This window comes from Eubalaena glacialis, chromosome X, assembly GCF_028564815.1.
Source record: "Eubalaena glacialis isolate mEubGla1 chromosome X, mEubGla1.1.hap2.+ XY, whole genome shotgun sequence".
In the NCBI taxonomy this organism is placed as follows: domain Eukaryota; kingdom Metazoa; phylum Chordata; class Mammalia; order Artiodactyla; family Balaenidae; genus Eubalaena; species Eubalaena glacialis.
Window position 1 is genome coordinate 44,893,458 of NC_083736.1, and position 27,957 is coordinate 44,921,414.

At 40.9% G+C, this 27,957-nt stretch overlaps 1 protein-coding gene and 1 pseudogene across 4 annotated transcripts in view; one reads left to right on the forward strand and one right to left on the reverse strand.

Annotated features, from left to right (window-relative positions):
- Positions 1-359: 359 nt before the first annotated feature.
- LOC133081779 (cleavage and polyadenylation specificity factor subunit 1-like) lies at positions 360-1,051 on the reverse strand (annotated as a pseudogene).
- A 10,236-nt stretch (positions 1,052-11,287) lies between these two features.
- Positions 11,288-27,957, forward strand: part of CLCN5 (chloride voltage-gated channel 5) — a 153,463-nt gene continuing 136,793 nt past the window's right edge. For 3 of the 4 annotated variants that reach the window (XR_009698966.1, XM_061179228.1, XM_061179225.1), the window contains exons 1-2: positions 11,288-11,542; positions 13,631-13,787. Coding sequence is in view for 3 of the 4 variants with exons in the window: in XM_061179228.1 (XP_061035211.1) it covers positions 13,772-13,787 (16 nt within the window). In the remaining variant the exon portion in view is untranslated. Of the gene's footprint in view, positions 11,543-12,154; positions 12,272-13,630; positions 13,788-27,957 lie in introns of all 4 variants that reach the window. The other variant, XM_061179227.1, reaches the window with a different exon arrangement.

Genomic DNA, 27,957 nt, shown 5'->3' on the forward strand with positions numbered 1-27,957 from the left:
TTTATCACATGTGTAGATTTGTGTAGCCACCACTGCAATCAAGATACAGAACTGTTCCATCACCATGGAGATCTCCTTCATGCTATTCCTTTCTAGTCACTCCCCTCCCTTCACTATTCCTCATCCATGGCAACCACTAATTTATTCTCCATCTCTACAATTTTCTCGTTTTGAAAATCTGAAGTAAATGGAATCCTATAATATGTGACCTTTTGAGATTGCTTTTTTACACTCACCATCCTTGAGATCCATTTAAGTTATTGCATGTATCAATCGTTCCCCGCTTACCCATTTCCCCGTGTTTTATACAAAAAGGGGGTAGAAAGCAGTGCATGGGGACGGTGGCAGCGTCCCTGGGTCTAGAAGTGGGTGGTGATGCCATAGGTCTCAATCAGGTCATCCACGACAATGCCAGGCATGGTGCTGATCTTGGCCAGCTCACAGTGCTCCACAGTTCTGAAGTGAAGACAGTGGTTGAGAAGCTGGGGCGAGGAAGGTCAACACCACGTTCTGTAGGACATAGTCCACACGCTGCATCCACCCATTGCAGGACTTGTGGCCAGTGCAGGTGTGGCAGCACAGTGGTCAGCCTGTTTTGCAGCTTCAGCAGCGGCTGAAGCGCGATGCCACTATCCAGTGTGACAAACCACGTGAAATGCTTGTTCTCCCACACTACTGACTTTTTGCTGGGCCCCTATGTGACCCTCCACCTGGGGTCCTCCAGATCGTGTTCACTTGGGTGCCCACGTGGACGTCTGCCCACTGCAGCAGGCATATGCCCCCAGAACTCTCCTTGGCTTTCAGCAGGTACAGGCAGACCATGAACTTGCGGTCTTGGATAGACACGCTGAAGCCCAGCTGAGCATTGTCCACCATGAGGTCCACGTTGTACACTTCGAGGGGTCTTGTCATCCGAGAACCTGAGGCTTAGAGTCTTGCTGTCCTACTGGTAGCATAGCAGTGAGATGCTCTTCGGGACAGCCATGGCCAGGATGAAATGCTTCACACTGATTACCTGGTGGAAGTACAGTTGGGTGCTAATGAAGACCATGCCCCTCAGCTTGCTGGCCCACAGACTCCACAGGAAGCTCTTCTGGCTGATGGCTGATACCAGATGGCAGTTGCAGTGACACAGGGTGGTCACAGGCCTCTTCTGTTCCGTCTCATATAGCACCTTGAGCTTGTTCTTGGTTATATGCTAAGTATATGTTTAGTTTATTAAGAAAATGCTAAACTGTTTTCCAGAGTGGCTGTACCATTTTACATCCCCACCAGAAATTTATGAAACATCTAGTTTCTCCACATCCTTGCCAGCATTTAGTATTATCACTGTTTTTTTTTTTTTAGCTTAGCAGTTCTAGGAAGTGTCTAGTGATATCTCACCATAGTCTTAATTTGCATTTCCTTAAACGCTAGGGACATTGAGCATCTTTTTAGGTGTTTATTTCCTTCTGTTTATCCTCTTCAGTGAAATGCTTCTTCATGTTTTTTGCTCATTTTCTAGTTGGATTATTTATTTTACTGTTCAATTTCAAGTGTTCTTTATATATTCAATTCTTTTAGCCCTTGAAAAATGTTGTGCCATTTCATTCTGGCTTCCATGGTTTCTGATGAGAACCATGCCTTCATTCAAATAGTTCCCCTCCCCCTAAGTAAGGTGTCATTTCTCGCTTGGTGCTTTCAAGATTTTTTCTTTGCCTTTAGTTTTCAAAAGTTTGATTATGATGTATCTTGGTGTGGATTTCTTTGCATTTATTCTGTTTGTGATTTGCTCAGCCATTGGATCTGTAGGTTCATGTCTTTTCCCAAATTTTGGAAAATTTCAGTCATTGTATTTTCCAGTTCTAAAATTTCCATTTGGCAGTCCCTATCAAAATACCCATGACATTTTGAGAAATCAATCTTGAGAAAAAAGTACAAATCTGGAGGTATAACCCTCCCAGACCTCAGACTATAGTACAAAGCTACAGTAATCAAAACAGCGTGGTACTGGCACAAAAAGAGACACATAGCTTGATGGAACAGAATAGAGATCCCAGAAATAAAACCACACACCTATGGTCAACTAATCCATGACAAAGGATGCAAGAATATACAATGGAGAAAAGACAGTCTCTTCAACAAGTGGTCCTGGGAAAACTGGACAGCTATGTGTAAAACAACAAGAACATGTGCTCACATTATATACAAAAATAAACTCAAAATGGTTTAAAGACCTAAATGTAAGAATGGAAACCATAAAATGCCTAGAAGAAAACATAGGCAGAACATTCTTTGACATAAATCATAGCAATATTTTTTTAGATCAGTCCCCTAGGGCAAAAGAAATAAGAGCAAAAATAAATAAATGGGACCTAATTAAACTTAAAAGCTTTTGCACAGCAAAGGAAACCATCAACAAAACAAAAAGACAACATACTGAATGGGAGAAAATATTTGCAAATGATGTGACCGACAAGGGGTTAATATCCAAAATATACGAACAGCTCATACAACTCAATATAAAACAAACAATCCAATAAAAAAAATGGGCAGAAGACCTGAATAGAAATTTTCCAAAGAGGACATACAGATGGCCAGCAGGCACATGAAAAATTGCTAATTGTTAGAGAAATGCAAATCAAAACAACAATGAGATGTCAGCTCACACCTGTCAGAATGGCTATCATCAAAAAGTCTACAAATAAGAAATGTTGGAGAAGATATGGAGAAAAGGGAACTCATATACTGTTGGTGGGAATGTAAATTGTTGTAGTCACTATGGAAAACAGTATGGAGGTTCCTCAAAAAATTAAAAATAGAACTACCGTATGATCCAGCAATTCCATTCCTGGGTATATATCCAGGAAAAAATGAAAATACTAATTTGAAAGGATACATGCACCCCAATGTTCATAGCAGCCCTGTTTACAATAGCCAAGACATGGAAGCAACCCAAGTGCCCATCAACAGACGATTGGATTAAGAAGATGTGGTGTGTGTGTGTGTGTGTGTGTGTGTGTGTGTGTGTGTGCATGCGTGTACTGTAATATTACTCAGCCATAAGAAAGAATGAATTTCTGCCATGTGCAGCAATGTGAATGGACCTAGAGAATATTATGCTTACTGAAATAAGTCAGACAGAGAAAGACAAATACTGTATAATATCATTTATATGTGGAATCTAAAAAAAATACAAATTCATGTATATGCAAAACAGGAACAGACTCACAGATATAGAAAACAAACCTGTGGCTAGTAAAGGGAAGAGGGACAAGGGAAGTGACAAATTAGGGGTATGGGATTAACAGACACAAACTACTATTTATAAAATAGATAAGCAACAAGGATATACTGTATAGCATGGGGAGTTATAGCCATTATCTTGTAATAGCCTATAATGAAGTATAATCTGCAAAAATACTGAATCACTATGCTGTATACATGAAACTAATATAATATTGTAAATCAACTATATTTCAATTAAAAAAACTGTACTAAGGATAAAATTTCCATTTGGTTCTCCTTTATGTCATCTATTTCCTTGCTGAGACTTTATTTTTTCATTCACTTCAAACCTGTTCAGAACTGCTCTTTGAAGCACTTTTATGTTGAATGTTTTAAAATCCTTGTCATAAAATTCCAACATCTGTGTGACATAGGTCTTGGTATCTGTTGGTTGATTTTTCTTATTTGAGATTTTTCTGTTTCTTGTTATGACAAGTTATTTTCATTTATATCCTGGACATTTTTGACATTATGTGATGGGACTCTGGATCTTACTTAAATCGTCTGTTGAGCTGACCTCCTCTGATACCATGTCAGAAAGGGGGTGCGGCCTTGTTACTACCAGTTAGAGGTGGAAGACCATATTTCCTACCTTGTTTTCACTGTGAGGCAGGAGAGGCACCTGTTACTATTGGGAAGGAGTAAACAGAGAAAGACAAGAAGGGCACAGTTTACTGATCCCATTCTTAGCAGAGAGCAACGTTCTCTTCTCAGAGCCATGTTCTTTACTCCACCAGTAGATGGCGCACATTTCCACGTGATTAGATTACAGAGCGCGTCCTTCAATAGGGCCCTTCTAAACCGAGCCTGATTTTAATAATAACCATTCTTTCTGAACTATGTACCTGGCTATTTACATTCACCATTTAGTTCTTAGCGCAGCGTTGTGGAGAAGCTATCATTATCCCCACTTTAGAGATAAGGAGTCAGGCTCAGAGGTAAAATCTCTTGCTCAAGCCTGGATTCCAAACTAGCTCTCTGATTCCAGAATCCCTGTTCTTTCCATCACACCATCACGCCAAGCGGTCTTTTGGAAAGCCTAAGGCAAGTTTTTCTAATTGGTGGAATTCTTGGGAGGCTCTCTTTAACTGGAGGGCTTTCTTAGTGCAGCTGCCGCAAAATGCAATAGGAGTCAGACTAACTTGGGCTGTTTCAGACCAGGCAAATCACTTAATCTGCATGCCTCATCTTCCTCTTCTGTCAAATGGGAATGATAAAATCTGCTCCACTTAATTCCGAAGGTGGTGTTATGGTAGAAGCGGGAGAGAGATGTGAAAACACTCAGCAAAATAGGAAACACTAGAAGAATGATGTATTCAACAGTTTATTGCTGGTCCATGACAAGAAATTGAGAGTAAATGTTTCAAAACCTTAACAAAAAATTGACAGAGTAATTTTATGTCTGTTGAATATAATCAGAAAAGAATTGGGCTTGTATTTCTCTTTCGTTTTGATTTCATTTTTCTAGTCATTCATTTTTATTGTATTATATAAAAGTATTGGTACACAATGGATTGGGGGGAAAATGGTCCTTCACCACAAATGGTTTGAAAAGCTCTGCTGTGATGAATATAAAGGAAGTATAGGACATGGACCATGTCCTCAAGGAGCTCTCACGGTAGTAGGTGAAAAGGCATCACAGTGGTTCTGAGAAAACACCACCACTACTCCGTGGGCTTGCACTGCTGCATGGAAAAGAAGGCAATACAGAGCTGGATGGAATACAGCGTAGAGACCTGCACATCCTCAAAACCACTCTGTAAATGAACTCTCTTATTTGCACCGTTAGAGCTTAGCAGCTCTAATCTAAATAGAATTGGACTTCTCTCAAATAGAGAGAACCTGATATGGGATTTTTACAAAGTAAAATTTCTCATAAAAACCATCTGTCAAAAATTCTGCTGGGCCCAATTAGAGAACTATAAAGACTGAGTTTTTGCACAACATAGACTTTCTAGTATATGCTCACAGGCTAACAGGATCTTTCTTTAGCTGACACTAAGGCAGGAAGCTGACCAACTCACTCTTCAATCTAAATATCATCCTTGACAGGCTATTCAAAAATTTTTCTATATTACTTTTTAAGATACATAATTGAATAGGTAATACATTTCCATGGCACAAAATTGAGAAAGTACACAGCTCCACACCTTCCTTTTTTTCATAGAATTTTACATATAAGTACATAAAGAGCATATATAAAATAGATAACAAGGATCTACTGTATAGCACAAGGAACTATACTCAATATTTTGTAATAACCTATAAAGGAAAAGAATCTGAAAAAGAATATATATATATATATATATATATATATATATATAAATAAACTGAATCACTGTGCTATACAGCTATACATCTGAAACTAACACAACATTGTAAACCAACTATACTTCAATAAAAAAGTTAAAAATTACGTTATTTATTTGATCAATCCTCTTCTGATGGAGATCTTGTCGTTTCTTATTTTTATTATTACAAACAATTGCGCACAATAGTTTACACCTATGCAAACATAACTGAAGGAGAGATTCTTAGAAATGGAATTTTGGGATCAAAGTCTCATGTATTTGAAATTTTTATTGCTATTGCAAAGTTGCCCTCAATTGACTAATGGCACTCCCACCAGCAATTTATGAGAGGACTCCTCCCACCCCCAGCTTTGTCCACACAGTATATTACCAACATTTTTATGCTTTACTGAGGGTAACTCACTGTGGTTTTCATTAGTGTTTCTCCAACCATGAGGTTAGCTACCATTATGTCCTAGAAACCATTTGTTAATTTTGATACTCAGCTCTCTAGGTACAAGGTGATTGTTTTTTTGTTTTTTATTTTTTAATTAATTAATTAATTAATTAATTTATTGTTGGCTGCGTTGGGTCTTCATTGCTGCACACAGGCTTTCTCTAGTTGCAGCGAGTGGGGGCTACTCTTCGTTGTGGTGTGTGGGCTTCTCATTGTGGTGGCTTCTCGTGTTGCAGAGCATGGGCTCTAGGCGCGTGGGCTTCAGTAGTTGTGGCACGCAGGCTCAGTAGTTGTGGCACATGGGCTTAGTTGCTCCGTGGCATGTGGGATCTTCCTGGACCAGGGCTCGAACCCGTGTCCCCTGCATTGGCAGATGGATTCTTAACCACTGCACCACCAGGGAAGTCCAGTACAAGGTGACTGCAAAGGATCCTAGATCACTCTATTTTCAGACTTAACCTACTGTCTTGATAGATCCCCTGAGCTAGAGAACTTTGTTCATTTCCTTTTATTCTGCCCCATTTCTCTAGAACTATTCCAGGCATTCCTTGGGCACCCCAGATATTTTATTTTATTTATGCATGGTATTTTATTTTATTTTTTAATTGAAGTATAGTTGATTTACAATGTTGTGTTAGTTTCTGGAGTACAGCAAAGTGATTCAGTTATACATACATACATATATTTCATATTCTTTTCCATTATAGGTTATTACAAGATATTGAATATAGTTCCCTGTGCTATGCAGTAGGACCTTGTTGTTTATTTTATATATAGTAGCCTGTACCACTTATTTTATTTTAATAGTATCCCTAGGGGCTAACACAGTGCCTGGCACAATAGTAAAGACTCGAACAAAATGTGGAACAAATAAAGAACAATACCAGAAACATACACTTACTACTTCACATGGCTATGTACTCATGTAACTATTTCACTCTGGATTTGCAATGACAATTTCAAAATTAAAGATAAAGCTGCTTTACTATTTACAATAGCCAAAACATGGAAGCAACCTAAATGTCCATCAACAGATGAATGGATAAAGAGGATGTGGTATGTGTGTATACACACACACACACACACACACACACACACACACTGGAATATTACTCAGCCATAAAAAAGAATAAAATAATGCCATTTGCAGCAACATGGATGGACCTAGAGATTATCATATTAAGTGAAGTAAGTCAGGCAGAGAAAGACAAATATTATATGATACCACTTATATGTGGAATCTAAAAAAAGATACACATGAACTTATTTACAAAACAGAAAAAAGACTCACAGACATAGATAACAAACTTATGGTTAACAAAGGGGAAAGGGGGGGAGAGATAAATTAGGAGTTTGGGATTAACATATACACACTACTATATATAAAATAAACAACAAGGACCTACTGTGTAGTACAGGGAACTATATTCAACATCTTGTAATAATCACTAATGGAAAAGAATCTGAAACAGAATATATATATATATATATATATATATATATATATATATATATATCTGAATCACTTTGCTGTTCACCTGAAACTAACACAACATTGTAAATTAACTGTACCTCAATTTTAAAAAATGGTTAAAAAAAAGATAAAGCTGCTTTAGATATGACAGTTTAGGTGCCACTGTGACCTATTGCTCTAAAGGTTTTTCTTTTGCAAAATTAACTCTAAAATGCTACCTTTTATTATACAGAGAAATCCACTGTTTTATTGTATCTTTATAATTTACTTTTAAGATCACATTGTGTTTACTCTTTACTTTGTAAGACCTGAAATGGCTCTTGACCAAAACTCTGCTGACCACTGTGGGGGGTTGGGTGGGAAAATTTTTTCAAGTTTTTCCAAGGATGGGGGAGGAGAACAGAGGGTCTCATTTATGTTGATCTATCTACACTCTTTTGGCCAGATCCACTTGTGACCGTGTACACACACTTGTGGGGCACCTGGCTAAGGTTCTCATGGGGAAGAGAACAGAGTTAACAGAATCCATACCCCCTGATTAAATTATTAACTTTGCCTCATTAGCACCACACTCTAACCATTTCACTTGGGAAGGTATTGTTGTATAGGCATTTATTACTCACCACATAAATAACTCCTGCAAAACTTGTGGATCCAAAGGAGCCTTATTAATCATCATCACCATTAATAGTAATACTAGCTCACATTTATTGAGCACTTAACCTTTTCCAACTATTTAAAACCTATTAATACATTTTATCCTATTATTCATTTTACAGATAAGAAACCTGAAGGAGAGTGAAACTTGAACGACGTGACACAGCTAATAAGTGTCTGAGTCTGGTTGGTTCTGAGCCCAGGCAGTCTGGCTCCAGAGTCCATTCACGTAACTGGTTTTGTTTTGCAATTCGCAAAAGATAGAATGTTCTTTTATGAAGTGTACTCCTAAAACAGGAGCCCTCCAAGCTGTCAGCGGTCAGTGGCGACACCACGTGGTCATCTGGCTGTACTGCAGCCCTCATACTCTCCATAAATCACTCCTGCCCAAGCTCTTCCAAATAAACCCGTATTCCAAGTAAAGCCAATATTTGCTCGCTCTGCAGTGGTGGCTTCCAACCAGATTGCCATCCTGCAACCATCTTTTTCTTGTCTCATAGGGAAAGGCATCTTTTCCAAGCTTAGCTTGTATTTTGCATCTCATTTCTATTTCATGTATTTTACTCCACTATTTATCCCCTCCTTTTCTTGCCTCTTCAATTTCTGTTTCACTAGTGGCTCTTCCTGCTCAACCTACAGGTAAGCTCTGGTTTCTCCTATCCTGCAATGACAAAAACCAAGAAACCAACCAACCTCTCCTTGAACAATTACTCCAAATTCACCTTCTTAAAGAAGAGTGACAGATATTAACTAGACTTATTGTGGTAATCATAGTGAGTCAGCACACCTGAAACTAATATAATGTTATTTGTCAATTATACCTCAACTACAAAAAAAGAAGCATCCCAATAAAGGGATTACCTTGCTCAAAAACCTTTTTCAATCACTTTCTGAATTAAGTACAAATCTCAGTCCAACATTCAGGATTCTCCAAAATTGGGCCTCAATTTACCTTCTGGTTACATTGCCTACAACTTCCGTACACTTCTTTACCCTAAGCTTCAACCATAGAGGACTACTCATAGGTCCTCATATGTGATTTCCTGCCTGCACACCTTTGTACAAGGTGTTACCTCCACTTGCATTTACCATCATCAGAGGACTCAGCACAACCTGCCCTGATTCTTTCTAGTCGCTTGTGGCTATCCCCCACACATGCACCCACCCACCTATATACTGCCAGTGCCTGAAGGCAGAGACTAAATGTTCTCAGGTGAGAAAGTAAAAATTAGCTTGGACTGAGAAAGCAAAAACCTGGCCTTTCATCAGGCTGGAATAACAGACACAGACAAAACCAGCTGTAAATTTAATGGGGAACAATATTTCTCCCAAAGACACGCTGCAGCTGTAAGAGGATAACAGTCGCCTTATCTGAGTGACCACCATGTTTTTTACTCACTGAGAAACTTTGTTTTCTACAATCATAGACTATCAGGAACTTTGCTGCTTGAAATCATATCAGTGAGACTAAAACATCCCACATTTGTCTGGAGTACATACGTTTCTTGGATTCAGAGAAGCAGCCTCAATTTCCAATCCAGGTGCAGAGCTTCAGATAAGGGGTATCTGGACAAAACATTCCACATCTATCTTTACTTTGTGGTTCCCAAGGAAACAGGACTCTGGGTTCACTTCGAAGTCCAGACCTGATGTTGACCCCTTCACACAGCCCTGCTTTGAGCTTACTAAAACAATGCTTCGTTTAAAATTCACTTAAGCTCCACCCTTCCCCCCAACACCATAATGACTTTTTCTTTGTTTGGTAAGACGCCCCATGGTTTCTCTGGTGTGCCATCTCCCTTGTTGCAATAGGTCCAAAAGCCGGACTTCTTTGATTATATATTTGTCCTTGGTGGCCTTGTGCTGACTGGTCTAGGATACAGGTTTTGTATCCCACACCACTTAGCTTGCCCAAAGCAGGCGTTCAAAATTGTTCACTACAGTGGACTCTGAATTAGCGTACTGGGGTTCTACTTAGATTACCTGGATTGATTATATAAATTCTAGTCTCAGTTCTGCCAGTAAATAATTAGCTGGATCATGTTAAGTAGGTCAACAAACCCCAAGGGCCTGTTTTCTCTTTTGTAAAATGAGGGGCTGTTTCTTCCAAACCTAGGGCAAAGGGCTTTGGAGTCAGGTAGACCTAGGTTGGAATCCCAATTCTACCCCTTACCAGTCCTGTAATTTTTGCTTTCCTGAGCCTCTGTTTTGTAATTATTAAAATGGAGACAATACCAAAAACCGCAGTGTAGATTTTCCAGTGTTACTATGAGGATCGAGTTGGCTGTTACAAGCATCACTATATTTGATCACTATTCATACTACCACTATTATGTGAGCTCGGACAACCTTTCTGTGCCTCTGTTTTCTTATGAATAAAAGTGGAGAGGGCTTCCCTGGTGGCGCAGTGGTTAAGAACCTGCCTGCCAACGCAGGGGACACTGGTTCGAGCCCTGGTCCAGACGATCCCATATGCCGCGGAGCAACTAAGCCCGTGCGCCACAACTACTGAGCCTGCGCCCTAGAGCCCGCGAGCCACAACTACTGAAGCCCGCGTGCCTAGAGCCAGTGCTCCGAAACAACAGAAGCCACCGCAATGAGAAGCCCGCGCACTGCAACAAAGAGTAGCCCCCGCTCGCCGCAACTAGAGAAAGCCCGCGCGCAGCAACGAAGACCCAGCGCAGCCAAAAAAAAAAAAAAAAGTGGAGAAATAATAGTACGTACCCCAGTGGGGTTATTGTGCACGTTAAATGAGATGAAAAAAAGTAAAGGGCTTAGAACAGTGCCCGGCATATAATTAGAGGCTCAAAATACGTGAGCTAATGTAATTAGTATTAGATTTCTACCACTAACTATTCTGTGGGCCAGAAGCTCAGGATAAACAGTTTCGTTTTAAGAACAAAACCAAAAAACCATACCCTAGGCTCGAAAGAGTGAAACATAAAGGAGCATTTCTTTTTTCAAAAGCAATTGACACGCCCAGCACTGGGTTAGGACCCGCCCAGTCCTCATTAAATATGGCAGCGAGCAGGGCCGACCTATTGCGGCTGCGCGCGCGGAAACGCCTCTGAGCACCGCCTTCTCCGCGGCTCTCCCCGCCCTGCTGCCTCCTGGGCGGGCATCACCTCCTCCGCGCCTCGGCAGAGGTGTGGGGAGAGGGCTGGACGGGGCGCGCACGCGCAGGCGGCGGCCGTGCTTGGCCGATCCTTGCGAGGCGTCTGTCACATGAGCCGCGCGCCCGCTCCGCTCCCCCCTCCTCCCGGCTGGGCTGTGAATGAAGCGCTGCAGGCTACGTGGGGCGCTAGCTCAACTTAGTGTCCCGGACGCCAGAGCCGACTGAGCGCTCGGCCCGCTGGCGGCGGGCACGGGCTCTGCCGCTCCGGACCTCGGCGACAGGTAAAGACAAATGGGCTGTCCCTACCCCAGCAGGTCCTTGGCGGGCCGCTGGCCCCCGGCCCACCCCCGAGCACCCCCTTGGGCTCAGCGACACAGGGGAAGCGCTCCCCCGCTGGCTCCGTCCCCAGGAGATGGGGGTTTCCCGTGCTTGGCCGCTGCCGCTTGGCACTCGGAGGAGTTAGACCGGCCAGTTCTAGCCAGTGCAGGGCGGCATCTTCCAGGGAGCCCAGCCCTATTCTCCGAGCCAGGGTCCCTGCGCTGTCCCAGCGAAGTTTCCTCGCGGAGCCGCGCCAAGCCCGCCCCGCTTTTGAATGGGGGAGGTTAGCTGCAGGCGTCCCCTTTCCAGGACTGGGGCAGGGTGGCTTTGGCTGGTAAAGCCCTGTCGAGGCCCCGTTCTTATCCATCCTGCTCTGGACTGGCAGGTTTGTGTGGGTCGTAGCGAAGCCGAGTCCAGACTCTCGGAAAAGTAGTTGCTGCGTTTTCCTTTTCCCACTTAACGCGGGGAGCTGGTTCTCTCTAGACTTTACAGGCTTGCGCTTGAGCGCCTTCACCCACCCCAAGGGGAAAACTTTACCTTCACATTGATGCGCGTGTACTTTATTAATATTTCAGAGCAAATCAGTTTCCAGGAGTGCCGAGTGAAGTTGTACGTGTGCCCGTGTGATAACGTCAGTGTAAGCTACCCCGAATAAGTGAGGGAAATCCAGAAGTGTGGAGTACAAAAAGCCAGTAAGAATCTGCTTTACGAACGCTTCATACATTTATTGGCAGCTACCCGGGTTTGACTAAGGAGATGTTAAATTCTCCTGGTCCCACGAGGCGCGGATCAGTACCATTTAACTGCGCGCTAAATAAGAGGGAAATAAAAGGCAAACCAAAACAAACTGTCCTAGGTTCCAGATAAGTCATTGGAGCGCTTTTTCCTGGTGAATTCATCCTGGGACTTTGTGAGTTCCTAGTTTTCTTGGACTTCGCAAGCCTTTCCTTATCCAAAGCGTTGTCTTTTCTCTGTCGGGTTTTTGGGATTAGTGTACACATTCACACTTTAGTCCTTTAAAAAAAGGTATTTAAAAAAGGCCAAAATGATGGCTCTCAAGTTCATATTAGTCTTCAGTATGTATACATTAGCGTTTTCACTTAAGGGGTGGAGGTGTTGCTTGTATGAAAGCTATGGAAATAGCAATCTGCTTTGAAGTTCCCCAAGTCAAAAAGGTGAGGACTTTTTCTTAGAAAAAGCAGATTGGCTTGTATGCTACATAAGGGAGACTTAATGAAGAACTTGTTTAAATGGACAAGCAAAGCGTTTAATATATTCACCTTCTGAATCAAACGAAGTAGTCAGACCTTTCATTTTTTTCTCCCATTCCTAGCACCTTTCATATCCTTCCAAGTAGTACTGTCCTAAGACTGAATTTGACATTTTAAAAATAGGAATTATCTGAATTAATTTGGTTTTACTTAAATTAGCATTCTTTTTTTACATTTTTCTTTTCCTTTGGTTCTTTTCTTTCCTGATTTTAAAAGCAGTCTATGCTCTCTACGGGACACTGGCAAAATGTGGGAAAATATAATGAAGCAGAGAGGAGGAAGCACCACGACCTCGAGGGCATCGCTCTTCAGTTTTTATTATGCCTTCTTTTCTTTTCCTATACGAGATTTGTTTTAAAACTTTTAGTCACAAAATTTCCTCTCCTTTCTACAAATTTTTTGTTGTAGAGTTGGGTGTTTTGGGGGTGTTGGGGAGGGCATCGGATATTATGCTGTTCTTCATTCCCCAAAGTGTGGAACTTTGAGATAGGAGAGACACTTAATGGTTATCTCATCCAACCACCCATCCTTTGAGATTCTGAAACCCACTTACTGAAGATCCAGTGATTCATGCAGAATTGGACAGCACTCAAGGGCAATATTAACTGACTCTAGATCTCCGCATTTTTTTTTCAGTGATACCTTGTTGCTTAGGTGGAATCTTAACACGGTCCATGTTTGCTTATCTTTGAAAGAGAGGTCCAGAGAGGGACAGGAGATGATTTTCAAGGATTTGAATGTTTTTCATTTAGGTATTTGTTTTCCTGTTGACATTTTCAGGTTCTGGGCTTGAGCATCTTGCAGAAAACAAGACGACACAGCTGCTGTTCCATCTACATCCCAGTGGAGTCTCCCTACAAAACTGGGGGGTCCGGGAAACTCTGAGCCTGTGACCCCAGCGTGGGAGAGAATAGGATCAAGATGGCCATGTGGCAGGGTAAGAAGTTAGCACTTATGCCTCCAACTGGTTTTTCCTCCTTCATTCTCTATCCCAACCCAACCCTCCAAGCCAGTGGCAGGCAGCCAGGCAGCTGTTTCTTTAATTTAACCCTTTGTCTTCGCCAGGACAAAGCATATTGGTTTAAAAGGAGTTGCTGCTAGCTGGAAGTTCAGATTATTTTAAAGTAGGGGTGGAGGGGTGTGTGTGGGGGGGGGTAGGAGTAGCGGGAAAATGTAGTGCCAGGAGCATTTTCAAAGAACTCCCTTCATTTGAATATGTGCTCGTGGGGGTTATAGGTGAGGAGATGGAGGATATTTTTTCATATTTCTGTTTTTTATTTGTTTCTGGCAAATTTCTATCATAAGGTTTTCAAAGGTGGGGGAGACAGATGTCAGCACCTCCTTGACTTCCTCTTCCCAGTAAAGACTTTAAAGCATATTTAGCATTATAATGATTATATTTGGTGATAGAAGGGAAATGCCTGTTTTAATATTATGGAATGACTTGAGAGCAAAGCTCAGTGATGTCTTGCCTGATAGACTATATCTCTTGTGAACCTGTGAATTCTTACCACATATAAAGTTCCTTTTTTTTTTTTTTTTTTTTGGTGGGGTTGGGGATGGTGCCCTTTGGGAGAGTATCAGAATCTCCAGGGGTGTGTGGGATTTTTATGTTTATCAAAAGGGAATATGGGTTTAAGAAATGGTAGACAAACACTACCCAAATTGGTCTGTGACCCACAAAAGGTTAAGGGCCACTTATATGCAGTAGAATGAAAGGAGCTTGAATGTCCATAAATATTCAATAGGTAGGTTTGTTGGTGGTCTAATGTATCTTTTTTTTTTTAAATAAATTTATTTATTATTTATTTTTGGCTGCGTTGGGTCTTCGCCGCTGCACACGGACCCTCTCCAGTTGCAGCGAGCGGGGTTACCCTTCGTTGCGGTGCGTGGTCTTCTCATTGCGGTGGCTTCTCTTGCTGCGGACCACGGGCTCCAGGCGCACAGGCTTCAGTAGTTGTGGCACGCGGGCTCAGTAGTTGTGGCTCGTGGGCTCTAGAGCGCAGGCTCAGTAGTTGTGGCTCACGGGCCTAGTTGCTCCTCGGCATGTGGGATCCCCCCGGACCAGGGCTCGAACCCGCGTCCCCCGCACTGGCAGGCAGACTCCCAACCACTGTGCCACCAGGGAAGTCCTCTAATGTATCTTTTAAAACTGTCTCCTGTTGGTTACAGCCGTAACAAGAATTTTTGATGTGTGAGGGTTGTCAATTTAAAGATACTTTTTGACGTGAGATTCGGCCTGTATCCCTGCTTTGACTCACACAATGGGCATTTATCAGGAGGAGTTTGAATATTCTTGCTTAAATCCTGAGACATTCTTTCATTCAACAAGTAGAGTACAGAGACGAGTAAGATGCAGAACCCTAGAGGGTTCCTTGTCTTATGGGGGAGACAAACATACAAACAAATAATTGTGTCAGGTTGAATAAGTGTTATAATAGGGAGAGATGCAAAATGTAATGGACGTCCAGAGAAAAGCATGATGAGCTGTGAGTTTTGAGCTGGGCTAAAAAAAAATGAGTGGGAGTTTGCCAGATGGGCAACTGAGAGAATTGCATTCTGGGCAGACAGAGAAGCACTGTTTGGGAACTTCCAAGTTGCTCTGTTGGCCTCGTGTGAGATGTGTGGGCCACGACCTCAGATGAAGCAGGGAAGGTAGTCGGAGGCTGGATAACAAAGAACCTTGTATGTCCTAGGAAGGATTTTACACTTTATCCCGAAGACAAAGATTCTGAACAGGGAAGTAACATAATCAGATTTTGTTTTAGAAAGATTACCTTTGGCAGCAATGTTGAGGTGGGGTTGGAGCCGGAGAGAATGAAAGCCAAGAGGCAGTTGGGAGGTTTCTGGTATAGTGGTTTAGGGAAGAGATGGTGAGGGTCTGAGCAGAAGCAGGGGCAGCAAGGATAGAGAGAATGGGATGAATTCTAGAAACGTCCTGTGACTAGATGCGGGGAGGAACCGAGCCTGGGTTGACAGCCAGTTTGGGTGCCTGGGGCCGGTGGTGCCATTCACTGAGATGGGGAACATGGGAGGTAGTGAGAGGGGCATGGGGACTGTGGGAAGTTAGTGTGCCGCGTTTGGTTTGGCCTGTTTTGTTTGAGATACCTGTGAGCTGTCAGGTCAATGTTTAAAAGACAGTCCTGAAAGTATAGAATCAGTTTGTGTAGGTGGGGAGCTAAAGTTTTGTTCCTAATGATGCATAAAGAGCTTGTGTGTTTTCTCTCTGTTTAATGGAAATGTCATCAGTAGTTAATGATTTATAATAAAAACATTTTAATGGATAACAATTCTTAATAAAAATGTCATAATTTCTTAATAAGTAATATATTTTGCTATCTCAGGCCCTGAAATCCGATCTGCTTAAGATTACATTGGAGGAAAACAATTTTTCTAGCATTAGTGAAGAGGGGAGTATTCCACAGAAGTAACTGCAATCATTCCTTGTTTTCTGCAACCTCTGAAGTGACAAGCATAGTACAATGATAGTTTGGGTGGCGGTATGGTAGAGTAGTTAAAAGTATGGGTCTAGGTTCAGCTCCGTTGGTTCTGTCACTTGGTAGCTGTGAGACCTTGGGCAAGTCCCTTAATCTCTCTGTGTCTCAGTTTTCTCTTTTGTAAAATGGGGATAACAATAGAACTCACCTTATAAGGCTGTTGTGATGAATAGTTAATATTAAACAAAACACTTGGAACATAGTAACTGTCATATAAATGTGTGCCATTATTATTAGGAGTAAGACATTTAGAATATTGTCTATCATATAAGTGCTTAGTAAAATTTAGCAATAGCTGTTATTGTTACTACTACTCCCATTACTATTACTACTACTACTACTTCTACTGCTATCATTATTACTTGCTATAGCCTGGAGTGGGCCTGGCACCCTGTTCTGTGGAGGGAATTTCAGGTTGTCCTTGGAAGGCCTGCCCTGTAGTAGTCTGTTTGGGTCTTTATGTAGAGGTTTAGATATGAAGAGATCCTTAGAAAACATCTAGCCCAACTCCTAGAGGTTAAGTGACATACCCATGGTCAAACAGGTTAATAGTAGTGATAGGACTAAAACCCAGGTCTCCTGATGCCCTATTCCAATTTTCTTTCCATGGACTCGTGGAAGAGAGAATGTGTGGGTCTGTCCCCAGCTCAAGGGAGCTCTGAGTCAATCTCTGGATCTAGTAGAGGAACTCTAAAAGCTAGAGGAAGCCAAGTGTCGTTAGTCTCTTGGGTCAGTCCTGTCTAGTTCCTTCATGGAGAATTGGATCCGAATTCCCATGCCTCTTAAACATGGCCAACATTATTATTTTTGACTTCGTTTGATGGAGTCCTCTAAGACATTTCCTGGCCATTTTAAACAGAGTGTACTGAGCATAATTTAATATCTTTGATAACTCAGGGTCATCATTAATAACATCAGTTTCATTGGTCTAATGGTCAAGGAAATATTGAAGAGAATACTAGCCAGTTTAGGGCGGGATGAGAGTGGAGACTTGTGTTGTCAGGTGTCATTTATTTATTCAATTAACATCAAGCACCAGTTGTGCACCAGGCACTATGCTGAGCTCTAGAGATGCAATGGTCAGTAAAAACAGGTATGGGCTCTGCTCTCACGGAACTTACCAACGAGGATAAAAGTAGCATTTCAAGCTTATGAAATGCTTTATTTAACAAATGTGCTGAAGTAACTTCGAAAAATGACACCAACGTAAATTTTGAAGGATTAAAATAGGGTTTCTTAATAAAGGAGGCTGGTGCATCAGAAATGCCTTTTAAAAATACTCCTGCTCAGCTCTATTTACAATAGCCAGGACATGGAAGCAACCTAAGTGTCCATCAACAGATGAATGGATAAAGAAGATGTGGCACATATATACAATGGAATATTACTCAGCCATAAAAAGAAACGAAATTGAGTTATTTGTAGCGAGGGGGATGGACCTAGAGTCTGTCATACAGTGAAGTAAGTCAGAAAGAGAAAAACAAATACCGTATGCTAACACATATATATGGAATCTAAATATATATATATATATATATATATATATATATATATATATATATGGTTCTGAAGAACCTAGGGGCAGAACAGGAATAAATACACAGACATAGAGAATGGACTTGAGGACACGGGGAGGGGGAAGGGTAAGCTGAGACGAAGTGAGAGAGTGGCATGGACTTATAAATACTACCAAATGTCAAATAGATAGCTAGTGGGAAGCAGCCGCATAGCACAGGGAGATCAGCTAGGTGCTTTGTGACCACCTAGAGGGGTGGGATAGGGAGGGTGGGAGGGAGACGCAAGAGGGAGGAGATATGGGGATATATGTATAGGTATAGCTGATTCACTTTGTTATAAAGCAGAAACTAACAGACCATTGTAAAGCAATTATACTCCAATAAAGATGTTTAAAAAAAAAATTCCTGCTCAATTCTCATCCCCCCCAATTGTGATTCAGTCTTAAGACCTGAGCATTTAAAGAAGTGCTGTAAGCAATTCTGATGTGTAATCCTGTTTGGGAACTGCTGCATTAAAGAATTAAAAGTTAAAAAAAGAAATTATAAAGAAACTGAAAAAATACAGAATACTCATATAATCTTGGGATAGGGAAGATCTTTGTATGCGTAATATGAAAGGTAGAATAATAAAGTTTTAACTGTGTGAAAATTTAAAATTTCTGTGCAAAACCATAAAGTTAATGAGAAAACTGGAAACAGTTGCAAAAAGACTCATTATCCTTAATATATAAAGACTTAACAGCTCAATGAGAAAAATACAAGTATTTTACTAGAAAAAATGTGCAAAGCATGGGAGTAGGAAAATACATACGCAGAAATCCAAATGGCCAATAAACATGAAAAAATGTTCTATCTCAGTAGTAGTCAAAGAAAGGGGGAATTGAAATGGCATACTATTTTCTCCAGTATAATTTGCAGTGATTAAAAAGGAATGACAAAACGCAGCTTTGGCAAGGACGCGAGGGAGCAGGCATTTGCATACACTTCTGGTGGGAATGTCAATTTGGCAATATTCATCAAAAGCTTTAAAAACTGTGTTTACCTTTTCACCCTGCAATTCCTTTTCTTGGAACTCATCCTAAGGAAATAATGAAGGATGTGCACAAAGATGTATCAATAAGGATATCGATTGCAGCATTTTCTATACTAGGGAAAATTGATAACACTTGCATTCTGATGCATTGATACAATGCAATACTATAGTTACTAAAAATGATACTGTGGAGTTATACTTATTAACATAGAAATAGGTTCATGATATGGTGTTAAATGGTGGGGTTGGGAAGCACATCCCAAATTATCAGTAGTTAACAGTGTGGCCTCTGGGCTTAAGAGCTGGATGGAAATCCCAGCTTTATGAGCTTCGTGGTTTTGGGAAGTTACTTACCTTAGTGTTCCTCAAACTTCCACATCTGTTGAAAGAGGGATAAAATAGCAGCGAACCTAACAGTTCTCAACTTGTACGTCCATTAGGATCACCTGGGGATCTTTTAAGCCCACCCAAGCCCAGGCCTCACACAGGCCAATTAAATCTGAATCTCTGGGAATGAGATGCAGCACTCGGGGAATTTTGAAGCCCCTGGTGACTCCAGTGTGCAGACAAGTTAGGGAACTGCTGAGCTAATATATAGGGCGGTTGAAAGGATTAAATCAGAAAATCAAGGTACCTGGCATGTGGTAAGTACTTAATACATGATAACTATTATTAGTAACTGTTACTTTTTCTTATTAATAGTATGGTCCCATATTAATATATGTGTTGTGTCCATGTATGTTTCGTACGAAGAAAAGTCTAAGAGGATAGACACACAAGTATTTTAAAAAGAAATTATGGTTGACTTTATTTTTACTTATTTGTATCTTCCATTTTTTCTGTACATAACATGGGTTCCTTGTTAATTTTTAAAGGTATAATTTCTGAAGGAAATATCAGATATATGTACACAGCTTTATATACTAAGGTATTTATAAATGGTGAAAAACTGAAGACAATTTCCATAGTAGGGGAATGTTAGTAAATTATGGCAGGTCCACAGATTAAAAACCAAGACCAATGCTGAGGAAAATCTTCATGACATAATGGAAGAGTATGGGATTATTCCTTTTCTGTCTTCAATTTAAGTGGGGGTTTGTGTATATCTCTGTCTTTACATGTTACGTATATACCTATGAATGTGTATATCCACCTTTGCCAGCGTGGATTCCTCAAGTTGGGACTGCATAACTAAAGCAGTTGCAGTTTTATTTTTTTTACAGCTTTTTTTCCCAAAAATGATTTGTAGTTGTGTGTGTAGCACTTTGCCCTGATATGTGTGCTCTGCAGTAAAAACCAAATCTAATATATTTAAAAAAAAATACCTATGAATGTGACAATAAATACAGAATAGATGGGAATTATCCAAAGTTGTTGACATGGCTGTCCCCAGGTAGTAGGATGCATTTATATTTTTTCCCTTTTATTTTTACTTTCCAAATTTTATGTAATAAATATGTATTACTTTTAATAATTTGGAAATGAGGTATAAAATAGCAGTGCCTCCAACAAGGAGTGAATTGTGTGGGCTTCTGGACAACTGTTTCAGCCTCTCTGTGCCCCCTCTGCCTCCAAATTAAAGAAAAAAAAAAACAACCAAACTCCTGAGGGTTTGGTTAGAGCAGTTTTTTGCTACTAATACTTCCTCAAGTACTCTTGTAATTTTTGGCTGTCTCTCCTATTGACTCCAAAAACTCTTTTGAGAGTGAGATTGGGGACAGGGAAAGTGTACAAAAATGGAGAAATTACACTTAATTTAGTGTGGGAGTTACATAATAAGGTGAAGTGGCAAAATATGTCAGGGTAAGGGTGAAAATAAAACAGTTGCAATGAGAAACTGTTCTGTTGGCTTCAGATCCAAAGGAGGTAAGTTTCAACTTTGCAGTTTTTTTTTTTGAAGCACATCACAGTGTATTTGTAAACACTCTGGTGATTTAGCTAACGCTTGGGGGCCAAGGGGAGCATCACAAAGCAGTCAGTGAGTTGATAACAGAACTTCAGTGTGAAATCTAGATGGCTGTGTGGCTTGATAGTTGGACCACCATCACCTAGGAAAAGCCATCTGGTTCTGCTCTGTTGATCAAAACGTTAGTATCTGTGTGTCTCATCTCCGGCAGGTACAAGAAATGACTTCTTTGTCTCTCTGCATTATTGCCCTTCCACAACTCCTCAGCGGGGCAGAATGGGGGCGGGGGAGAAGGATTATGATGAAAAACATTGAATAGGGGGTAACTAAAACCAGTCTTTCAGAAATTTTTTCTGTAAGAGCCAGTCGTTCCTTCCCAAGCGTACAGTGTGGAAGGAACATGGGCCTTGGAATCCGATACACTTGGATCTGAACCCAGCTCTGCCAGTTGGTAGCCAGAGTTCCCTAAGCTCCAAAAGCCTCAATTGTCTCCTCTGGGGTCAAGTGTAGTCTCTGGAGACAGACTCCCTGGGTTTGTGTCCTGGCTGTGTCACTGATAGCTATGGGCAAGTTATTTCATCTCTGGGCCTCACCCTCTTCATCTGTAGAATGGGGTTAATAATAATCATACTTCAAGGGGTATATGGCCTTACTCTGTGCTATTTACAATTGCATGTGAATCTACAAATAAAGTTTTTACCTCAATATAAAATTTTAATTAAAAAAAGAACAGGGGAACAAGGACTTTCTCCTACATAACAATAATAGTGTTCACACTCAGGGAATTATCATCTATACAATAATTTTATCTAGTTTATAGCCTATAATTACATTTTTCTCAATTATCCTAAAATATCTTTTATAGCATTTCTTGAGGGGGCATTTAGTATCCAATCAAGGAGGAAGTATTTGATTATCTGTCCCTTTAATCCCCTGTTCCTTTTCCTTTGTTTGTTTCAATACATTGACAGTTTTGAAGAGTCCAGGACAGTTGTCATGTAAAACATTCCTCAGTCTGGCTTTGTGTGATTGTTTTCTTGAGATTAGATTCCAGTTCTGTGCTTTTGGCAAGAAAATTACATAGATGATGTTGTGTATGTCCCACTGCATTACATTTTGGTTGAAGACATGTAATGTCAGTTTATCCCATTATTGGTGATGCTAAGGTAATCATTTATTAAGGAGGTGTCTGCCATATCTCTTCATTGCTGAGGTTCTGTTTTTCATAGATAATTAATAAAAAAATCTATGGTATGGTACTTTAAGACCTTGTGAATATCCTGTTTCCCAAATCATTCATCCAGTAGTTTTAGCATTAATTGGCGATCTTTACCTGAATTGTTGAAAAATGATAATTTTTCTAATTTTATCATCCCTCTGTTTTTTTAAGCTAGAATTCATTTATAATGAAGAGTTCCCCCACATTTTATTTTATTTTATTTTTTAAAATTAATTAATTAATTTTTATTTTTGGCTGTGTTGGGTCTTCGTTGCTGCACGCTGGCTTTCTCTGGTTGCGGCGAGCCGGGGGCTACGCTTCGTTGCAGTGCACGGGCTTCCATTGCAGTGGCTTCTCTTATTGCCGAGCATGGGCTCTAGGTGCACAGGCTTCAGTAGTTGTGGCACATGGGCTCAGTAGCTGTGGCATGCGGGCTCTAGAGCACAGGCTCAGTTGTTGTGGCGCACGGGCTTAGTTGCTCCGCGGCATGTGGGATCTTTCCGGGCCAGGGCTCGAACCTGTGTCCCCTGCATTGGCAGGCGGATTCTTAACCACTGCGCAACCAGGGAAGCCCCCCCCCATTTTATTTTATTTTTTATTTAACTATAGTGGATTTACAGTATTGTGTTAGTTTCAGGTATACAGCTTCAGATTCTTTTCCATTATAGGTTATTATAAGATATTGAATATAGTTCCCTGCACCATACGGTAAATCCTTATTGTTTATCTATTTTATATATAGTAGCATATATCTATTAATCCCATACTCCTAATTTATCCCCCCCCACCTTTGGTAACCATAAGTTCGTTTTCTGTGTCTGTGAGTCTGTTTTGTAAATAAGTTGATTTGTATTATTTTTTAGATTCCACAAATAAGTGATATCATATAATATTTGTCTTTGTCTTACTTCACTTAGTATGATAATCTCTAGGTCCATCCATGTTGCTGCAAATGGCTTTATTTCATTCTTTTTTATGGCTGAGTAATATTCGTGTGTGTGTGTGTGTGTGTGTGTATTTCTTTATCCATGCATCTGTTGATGCACACTTAGGTTACTTGCATGTCTTGGCTATTGTAAATAGTGCTGCTGTGAACGTTAGGTGCATGTATCTTTTTGAATTAGAGTTTTCATCTTTCAACTGGAAAGGATCTTTTGAGGTGATCTGTTTCCAGTGTTTCATCTTGCAAAGGAAGAAACTGAGGCCCAGGGAGACTCATTCTGGGTCATACAGCTGTCACATGGGAATGCCAGTCTGTTAGCGCTACTGCATTACACTGCCCCCATTCCCCCAGGCTTGGCTATTTTATAATTTTCTGCTAAGTGTTAGTCTTTCCCTACTATTGCTTTTCCTACTTTATTGCTGCTTTGGAAAGTTTAGGGTTTTTCCCCCCAAAGCATTGTTTTGTCATTGAGGTTTCCAGGATGTGCTTTTCTTTTTCCTGTGCCTCTGTTAGCATTTTTGAAATAAACTATAGGTTCCTTAGGTTTTAACCAGAATTATGATTCAAAGCTTCCTGTTTCATGTAACGCTGTTCTGTGTGTGGCAGGGCAGGGGGAGGGGGGTCTAGAAAGTTTCACTACGGGTGGCAACAAATGCCAGATTCTTCTTCTTCCTACCTTCTGTTAACACGCAGGTGTTTATAGCCCTGTGGTCAGACCAGAGAAGCTGTTGAGGAGTTAATAGGATGAGGTAACCCCCTTAGTAATGACATATTTTCATGCTTTTCAACCCAATACCATTCAGGGGTGAGGTAGCATTTTATTATATTTATTTAGGATTTCTGCCCTGACTACTTCCATGAAGAGCATCACAGAAATTGCAACATAGAAATAAATCCGGGACAGGGATGATCTAGTGGCAATGAAATAGATGTTATCAGGCGTGTGAGATATTCTGGGCCCTGAAAATTTTTTTTTTCCTTTTTTCCCCACCTCTTCTTTTGTTCTTCTGGCCCCCACACAAAAAGATAAGCACACTAAATTACATCATTGACATCTCCTGGCCATAAAAAGTGTTCAGATGTAGAGGAACCCCCCGGCCCTGTCTGTACTAAGTCTTATGGTCCTTCCACTGCCCTTCCTTGGCCTGGTCTGCCGTGTGGCCACCTATGACTAAGCACTGAATATTCCCAGGTTGAAATCATGATCTTTCCTGTTTAACTTGAGAGTGATGAGAAGCAGGTTGGCAGGGGAATGGCCACCATCCAAATGCCCAACTCTGCCAAGGGCTTGTTTTCCTTGGGTTCTGGACCCTGGTAATAAATAATAATAGTAGAACCTCTTCTTCTTACATTCGCTGTATTAATTGAACTACCATCTACCCAGACATCAAAGCCAAAATTCTGTGTGGCATCACATGGTCCTTGCTCTTCCCCACGTGCAGTCCACCTTTGGTGGCCTAGAGCATTTCAGTAGGTCACATTCCTGGCAAATGTCTACTTATCTTTCAGCCATCAGCTCAGAGGTCATCTCTTCTCTATAGCCTTTCCTGAAACCTTGCCCATCCTCTGGTAAAATCCGCCTTTCCTCTCTTTGTGTGTTTCCCCACTATACTGTATATCCCTTGAAGGCATTGACTATTTTTGTTTAGTACTTTTGTTTTTGTGTCTGCCATGTGCCAGGCACTGCGTTAGGTGGGTGCTGGGGGTATAGTAGTGGCCACAAAAGTCATGATTCTTGTCCTCCTAAGTCTTACAGTCATATGGGGGAGTTGGAATGCAAACAAATAAATACACAAATATTTCATTGTGAAGTGTCATGAGTGCTATAATGTCCTCTGAAAAAGAATAATAAATGAGACATAATTTATTGGGAGGGAGGGTCTGGGAAGAAGTGACAAGTTTGGCTGAGACTGAAAGATAAGCAGGAGTTATCCAGGTGAAGAGTTGGGGGAAGAGCATCCCAGGCAGAGGAAACAAAGTGGAAATCCCTGAGGTGGAAAGAACCTGAATTCTTCCCTAGCATAGCCCAGTGGGGCTGTACCATAGTGAAGGAGGTATAAAGGGGCATGGGATGAAATTGGAAGAGTGGGGACTTCCTTGGTGGTCCAGTGGTTAAGACTCCACAATTCCACTGCAGGGAGCACAGGTTTGATCCCTGGTCAGGGAACTAAGATCTTGCAAGCCGTGTGGCACAGCCAAAGGAAAAAAAAGAAAGAAAGAAAGAAAGAAATTGGAAGGGTGGGCAGGGGCTGGTACACAGGGTTTTGTAGGCCATGTAACAAAGTATCCTAAGTGCAGTGTGGAGGCTTTGCAGATAGATTGGACAGGGCAGGGTATCAGTGAAGGAGAGGGTAGTGTCTCGTTCACCTTTGCATACCAGCTGTCTAGCAGAGAGTGCCTGCTACATACTATGGGTTCATTGAGTCTTTGTTTAATGAGTAATACTTGCCTGGCCTTCCTGCCATGATTGCCATGAAGATTAAAGAAGGTAAGATATGCTAAAGTGCTTTGCAAAATGTAAAATGTTAAACAAGTGTTATTCTAGATGCGATTCACTAGATTCTGTGCAGTGATGCTTACAGATGTTCACTACCACTGGGGGAAAAAAACCCAAATTGTTAAACTAGCAAAATCTCCCAACCAGATCATCCCATGCCATGAATACGCTAATGTACTTATTTCTTACATATTCAAAGTGTGCCTCCATTGCCAATGCCTTTAACTAATTATGGGTGAGTGGAAACCACCTTATATCACACCATTATGTAGTACTTCTGGTGTTAGAGATAATTGTGTTGCCAGGAGCAGTATAGGTTTCTCTTCTATGCTGAATTCACTCAATAAAATCTCCGAGCCTAAAGAGCCTGAAGAATTCGTTATCGAAGAGCTGGATGAATTGTGAGGAATTGTACCCTCTGAATTTGCATTTGGATGGGGCAAGGCTAATCAGGCTAATCACAGCAAGGTGTGGCTGCCACCAGCCGTGGCACCTGGTTTTCTAGACTGTGTTAAATAAAGTAAAAGATGTAACAAAATCATCAGTGTGCTGCTATTTTTGTGTTAAATATTTAGTTCCCTATTTGAGCTGCAGGAACTTCAGACCAGGTGATTGATTTTAAAAAGCCCACCCTCTGTGCAGTGTTGGTGGGAGTATAAATTGTTAGAGCCCATTTGGAGGGCAGCTTGGAAGTCCTTATCAAAATGTAAAATTCACCTTTTGCCCCGGTGAATCTAGTCTAAAAAGGAACTGCACAAAAGTATATGTTACAAGGATGTTAGTTGCCTCGTTGTTGCCAGTTTTTCACTGTCGATAATCATGATGTCCATCATGAGAGACTGGTTATATTAATAACGGTGTATACGCACTATGGAATGTATTTCATTAAAAAGAGTGAGGTAGCTCTCTATATAATGACAGAGATTGATGTCCAAGATACATTTTAAGTGGGAAAAGAAAGGTGCAGAATGGTATTGTATGATCCCATCTGTACAGCAAAAAGAAGGGGAGAGTTATAGGATAGATCTAACTTTGTAAATATGTATACTTACATATGCATAGACATTTTCTGGAATGATGCACACGAAACAATTATCAGTTGTTACTTGTGGATTAGGGATGGCTAGGGTTTTTTCATGTTCACTTGACACTTTTCTATACTGCTTGACTTGCTTACAACAAGCTATAATGCCTTTAAATAATAAACTTTAAATAAAACCTGTATTCCACACAGTTCTTTTCTTGACACTATTATACTAAGAAATAAAAGGTGTAATAGTGGTTGAGGTGAGAGGTCAGGTCTGAAGCACCAGAGGCAGAGTTTGGGCAAATCTAAGGCCTCGGAAAGCTACCAGGGAATCATCATGACCAGGAGGCTTGGGGGGTGGTGTGGGGTGGGTGTGGCTCTGTTTAAAGCTTAATGCTAAGAAAGTGAGATAAAATTAGGTAAAAATCAGGGTTTTGTTAGGTTTTTTTTTTTTTGATGAAGCAATTTTAATTATGTCATTAGTTTTGATCTGTGGGTATTTTAATACCTAAGTTGCGTAGTAATTGTATTTTAGGCCACAATTAAACAATTAAGTGTCTCAGTGTCTGGATAAATAGTTGTTGTTCTTGTTCAACTTGTTTAAATATTGTAAGTGAATGCTAGGCTACAATTTCTCGAGCTTTTTGCTTAAGGACCCCAGGAGGAATGCAGGTATAGTCTTAAGTTTGAAGCAGAGAAGATTTAAGTTGACTATATTTACGTAATAAAGTTTTGATTAAATTAAACCTCAAACGCTTCAGGCTCATTTTAGCCCACTCTCCCCCCACCAAAAGAAGGCTTTTGCCTGAGCTATAAGAGGTAAACGGAATTTCTAGCTGAATGTCCTCTTGATTTGGTGTAATGAATATTTCCTTCACTCAATTGTGTGCACGTAGAGACGAGTCACTAGCCAGTGTTAACTGACCCTGGTTCTCTAATATTTGGAATTTTAGCCAGGTGATGGATGGTAGAAGACTTAAAAATGGGTTAAGAAGCAAGACATGTTTTACTCTAGGATGTATAATTGTATGTGTAATTGGGCAGGTGGCAGAGGCTGGAGTGAGAAAGGCTAAGCAATTTCAGGCTGTAGATTGGTGTAGAAAGACTGGAATCATAAAGAGTGCAACTTTTGAGAGATGTTTCTGGTTGGTGAAGCCATAGAGCATGAGGAGTTGCCTGGAGTGTGGCTTTAGACTGAACCTGAACCTGGACCTGGAAGTTATGCTTAGAGAACCAGACAGGAAGATTCTTGTCTTTGCTGGTGATCAGAGAAGCTGTAAGAAACAGCCCCAGCTTGGACTAGGCATAAAGGAGGGGGAAACTGGGACAAGAAACAGAAATCCTAGAAAGACAGAGAAGGTCCTGAGCGACAAATGGGCTGGACTTTGTATCTGCTGAGAGCCAGAAGTTGACTGCCCTGTGTAGAAAATGTTGCTGAGAGGCCTCACTCCATAGTAAAGTGTTCTGA